Source organism: Chinchilla lanigera, unplaced genomic scaffold (genome assembly GCF_000276665.1).
Source record: "Chinchilla lanigera isolate Chin_1 unplaced genomic scaffold, ChiLan1.0 scaffold00081, whole genome shotgun sequence".
Taxonomy (NCBI): domain Eukaryota; kingdom Metazoa; phylum Chordata; class Mammalia; order Rodentia; family Chinchillidae; genus Chinchilla; species Chinchilla lanigera.
Genome location: NW_004955482.1, coordinates 6,110,574 through 6,114,213, shown reverse-complemented (window position 1 = coordinate 6,114,213; position 3,640 = coordinate 6,110,574). Strand labels below are relative to the sequence as shown.

The 3,640-nt window shown below is 38.8% G+C and overlaps 1 protein-coding gene across 3 annotated transcripts in view; it reads left to right on the top strand.

The window, feature by feature from the left end:
* Positions 1–3,640, top strand: part of Kntc1 (kinetochore associated 1) — a 78,851-nt gene that overhangs the window by 5,601 nt on the left and 69,610 nt on the right. For all 3 annotated transcript variants that reach the window (XM_005403079.1, XM_013503705.1, XM_005403078.2), the window contains exons 3-5: positions 1,392–1,512; positions 2,895–3,010; positions 3,382–3,460. In XM_005403079.1, coding sequence (XP_005403136.1) covers positions 1,392–1,512; positions 2,895–3,010; positions 3,382–3,460 — 316 coding nt within the window. The remainder of the gene's footprint in view (positions 1–1,391; positions 1,513–2,894; positions 3,011–3,381; positions 3,461–3,640) is intronic.

Sequence of the window (3,640 nt, the reverse complement as noted above, 5' to 3'; positions counted from 1 at the left end):
TTCCTTCCTTCCTTCCTTCCTTCCTTCCTTCCTTCCTTCCTTCCTTCCCTCCTTTGTTACCAGGGGCCTTAAACATGGATGTACCCTAGTCCTCTCATGATTTCTGAGAGCTTCTCTTGAAGAGTAGTAGTTCATGTGTGTGGAGCTTTGGATTCGGTTAGGACCTAACATTCCATTTGTTATTAGTCTGTAGTATACACTCAATATGTGGTTTTAAAATTACTTTCTTTCACAGTACTGGGATTGAATGGCAGGGCCTTTGTACTAAACGACATCCCCAGCCCTTTAAAAATATTTTTTAATTTGAGAGAGGATCTTTGTAAATCACTAGGTGGCCCAAGCTGCACTATAACTTGCTATCCTCCTGCCTTAGCCTCCCAGGGTACTGGGATCTCAAGTGTGAGCCACCACACCTGGTTTACTCACCATGTTTTGAACCTCGGTTGTGTTCAGAGCCCTATGCTAGGCACTTGGACATAAGATGGCACATTATCCCTTCCTTTTAGAAACTTACCTTAAAGTTAGGCAGACAATATAAACAAGAGATACTTAGCTGTGTGAGTTAGCATAGACTGAATGCCACATGAATGGTACAGACAGTAAATGTAGGAGCTCACAGGACAGAGAGAGAGCTCATATAGCTCTGCCAGTTTAAGGAGCTCTTCCTAATGCAGCTATAATAGACTTGGACCTTGAGAAAAAGGAGAGGAGCTGGATGTGGTTGTGCACACCTGTAATTCCAGCTAGCACCCTAGAGGCTAGGCGAGATGATCAAAAGTTTGAGTGCAGCCTGGGCAACTGAACAAAATTCTGACTCAAAAATAAAAACCACAGCCTGGGGGATATAGCTCAGTGTGAGCTCTGGAGATCAACCCCTAGTGCTTAAAAAAAAGAAGAAGAGAGATAGAGTGATGCTGGCAGAGAATAGCGTCGGCAGATCCCTACAGATAGCACAGGTCCTACTTGCAGAGTTTTGGTGTAACCTACTTGTTAAAGAAGCAGTAGAAAGAGTAGAAAACCTATCTGAATATGATGGAACTTTCAAGAATTTTACCTCAAGAAAGTGACCCTTGGAAAGGGATAAATCGAAATATTTGGCGTATTTTGTCAGGGAAGAATAAAAGCAGTTAACATTTACGAAGTATAGGCTGGGTGTGGTAGCACACACCTGCAATACCAGGACTTGGGAGGCTGAGGCAGGAGGATCACTGTGAGTTTGAGGCCTCGCTGGGCTACATAATGAGTTCAAGGCCATCCTGAGCTGCAGTGAGACCCTGTCTCAAAAAAAAAAATTTACAATTGAATATTTGGGACCCTGAAGATACTGTTGATAAGTACTGTTAAGCTTGTATAAAAATGTGTAAATACTGATCTTGATTTCTCTTTCACAGGCCTCATTAAACCCAAAGATTCAAGCGTGGAGCTTGAGTGATGGGTTTGTAGTTGTAGCGGACCAGTCAGTGATACTGCTCGACAGTATTTGTAAATCACTACAGTTGCAGCTTATATTTGGTAAGGCTCACGTAATGAGATACATCAGGAGACAAAGGTATCTTGCCACCGTTTGTAATGTACTGCCATTTATCCGTTATTTTTAGTAATCAAGGTTAGACAAAGTTCAAGAAATCTCTATTTTTTTTTTTTTTTTTTTTTTAATTTTGAGGCAGGATCTCCCTAAATTAGGCTGATCTCAAATTTTTGATTCTCTTGCCTCAACCTCCCAGGGTGCTGGAATTGCAGGCATGTGCCACCACGCCTTTTTTGTGTGTGTTTTGGGGGTTAGGGGGAGTACAAAGATTCAGTGAATACTGTGATAACCCCTTCCCTCACATCTAAGGCAAAACGTATTTGTAAAGTAATAATTTAGTTTACTTGCCTGATTTTTATTAGAACACTGAATATTTGAGTCCATTTGTTTCAAGTTCCTGAGTGTTTTCTTTTTTTTTCTTCTTGGTACTAGGAATCAAACTCGGGACCTTGTGTTTGCCAGGCAGGCTCTTGCGCCGCTGAGCTATACCCCTTGGCCCTTTTTTTTTGTTTTTTGAAACAAGGTCTCACTATGTAGCCCAGGCTGGCCTTGAACTTGTGGCAATTCTCCTGCCCCAGCCTCCTGAGTGCTGGAATTACAGGTGTGCACCACCATGCTTGGTTCCTGAGTCTTTTATTGTCATTTTTTTTCAAGTTTCTGAATCTTGTACATAGTTTCCATATCATTAAAAGATATATAAATACCTTTAGAATATATAGTACTGTAAAAGTCATATGGAATATTGATGAACTCTTCAAGTGAAAGGGCTTGAAGTGTGTGTAGACATGAACTAGAGTGACTTAAGGAACGAATCGGTGACTGCACTGAAGGTGGGTGAAATTGTTAGGAGCTTTTTTTGCTTATTTCTTGAGTAGAAATTTTGTGGAAAAGATGTGTGTTGGAGTATTTGTATAAGAGCTTAGCCCAGAAGGAATCAGAAGGCATGTGTTTGAGAACACAGTCTTGACTCCAGAATAGAGGCAAGAAACGTGTGTTTGTGGAAGACAGTACTAACGTACCCACTCTGATCAGTGGTCAGGATTCACAGTTTTGCCGGGTGTGTGCCACCGTGCCCGGCTAGACCCTCTTAAAATAATAATAATAATTTGAGGTCACTGCTGGTGAGAATCTCTTGTTATTCTCACGTATATATAAAGAGGTCCCAGAACAATGCTGACCATATAATCAGTGTTTGGTAAACATTTGTTGACCTAATCGAAGTCAGCAGTATTCTTTTACACTTTTCAGCATTTTTGAAGTACAAGTTGCCTAAATGGTAGGTTTGTTTTAGTGACAATTTGTATTCTTTTGTATTGAAAATAAACATTTTCAAAGGAAGCGTGTAACTTTGATTTCTAATTTTCAGATACTGAAGTGGATGTAGTTGGCCTGTGTCATGAAGGGAAGTTTCTTTTGGTTGGGGAGAGAAATGGCAACTTGCACCTTATTCATGTAACATCAAAGCAGACATTACTCACTAATGTAAGATCTTGCTATGTTTTAATTTTTGTGTAAATTCTAATAATCTTTTAGATAACTAAAGCTCTTACAAACTGTTACCTTGGGTTTGAAATGAAAGAATAATTTTTTTAACATTAGATTTAAGGCTCAATCTCAGAAATATATGAAGTAAATGTAAAATTAAAAAATTAAGTTCTGAAGGTATTTCAGTATGCATGTCCAAAATGATTTTCCGTTTTAAAATTAAAATTTTTGGAATACAGGCAGAATTATTGCTAATGGTAAATAATAACTCTAGGGGTTTAAAGATTATGTGCTTTCATTGTATTTTTCTAACTTTTTGAAAAGTTAATTTTTTCTAACTTTGTTATTTCAATTTAATTTGCAATTAGGCGTTTGTCGAGAAAACTAATGATGAAAATCAGCCTACTTACCGAAATCTTATTATTGAAAAAGATGGCTTGAAGGAAGGTAAATATTCTTGACTTTTTTGGTTGTATGTCTTCTGATAAATATCTAGCCAAACCCCACATTTATGTTTAATTAAGAGTAGAAATTTCAGGGCTGGGGATTTAGCTCACCGGCAAAGCGCCTGCCTGGCAAGCGCAAGGTCGTGAGTTCGGTTCCTGGTACCGGAGAAAAACCAAAAAA